General features: G+C 37.1%; 1 protein-coding gene across 1 annotated transcript in view; it reads right to left on the bottom strand.

Annotated features, from left to right (window-relative positions):
• The window catches only part of SARC_05348 (hypothetical protein), a 2,942-nt gene extending 2,328 nt beyond the window's left edge, over positions 1–614 (bottom strand). Inside the window, exon 1 of the mRNA XM_014300804.1 lies at positions 175–614. Coding sequence (XP_014156279.1) covers positions 175–332 — 158 coding nt within the window. The 5' untranslated portion in view covers positions 333–614. The remainder of the gene's footprint in view (positions 1–174) is intronic.
• Between the last annotated feature and the right edge of the window lie 308 nt (positions 615–922).

Raw genomic sequence — 922 nt, 5'->3', positions numbered from 1 at the left:
TAGACAGATAGATCGATATATAGACAGATAGCAAACCTTTATATATCAACTAATAGGTCAATTATGCTGTATGTACATGTATCAACACGAATACAACTTAACCAGCGTATGGCTGTGTGCTCCTACTCCTAACAACAAAATAACTGCACGGACCATTGGGGTGTTTTCACACACCACAATGAATTTAGTTCTTCAAGACCAACTTGCATTTGCTCCTCAAACTCGTCTACAGTCTCATTGAAAAACTCGTCGTCGTCGTCAAAGTCGAGTAGTTCGTTGATCTGATCTGTTACCAACAGCGGCCGAGACTCGATAGCCGAGAAATTGGACATGTTTTACCTGAAAAAGCAGTAGCCACAAGAAAACAGTGTCTATGTACCGCTACGTTTTCAGTATGCAATACTAACCGCACTTCTATTAAGAGCTGCGACAAATAGAATCAAAGATAACTGTCTATGCCCACGCCTACCAACTTTTACCCTGAAATCTTCGATCGTAGTACAGACAGATTCTCTTTGTAACCAGCAATATCGGGTTTAAGATATGTCTGCTGTTTAGCAAGCGCTTTATCGACACTCTAGTGCCAAACGTATCGAACCTACTTTTAGGTTTTTTAAGCTTAATGATACTATTTATCTAGTCTTCTAGCGATATTTATTATAAAATACAAATTTCCATGTTTATACAATTTAAATACGTATGTATTCATTCTAAATTTTTTTTTGCGATAAAAGGTATTTTGGACAAATGTACGTTTACGCTCAACGTTTATAATGTTGTCCCCGGATGCATTTTCGAAGACCTGCTGAAGATGAGGACATGAGAGGTTCGAAGTTTTTTTAGCCAAAAATTGTTAACATATATGGTAGGTCGATTGTTTTCATTATTGTAACCCGTATGAACGGTTTATTGATTTTGATTC

This window comes from Sphaeroforma arctica, assembly GCF_001186125.1.
Source record: "Sphaeroforma arctica JP610 unplaced genomic scaffold supercont1.337, whole genome shotgun sequence".
NCBI classification, from domain to species: domain Eukaryota; class Ichthyosporea; order Ichthyophonida; genus Sphaeroforma; species Sphaeroforma arctica.
Note: the sequence above shows the minus strand (reverse complement) of the source record. Positions and strands in the feature narration are given on the sequence as shown.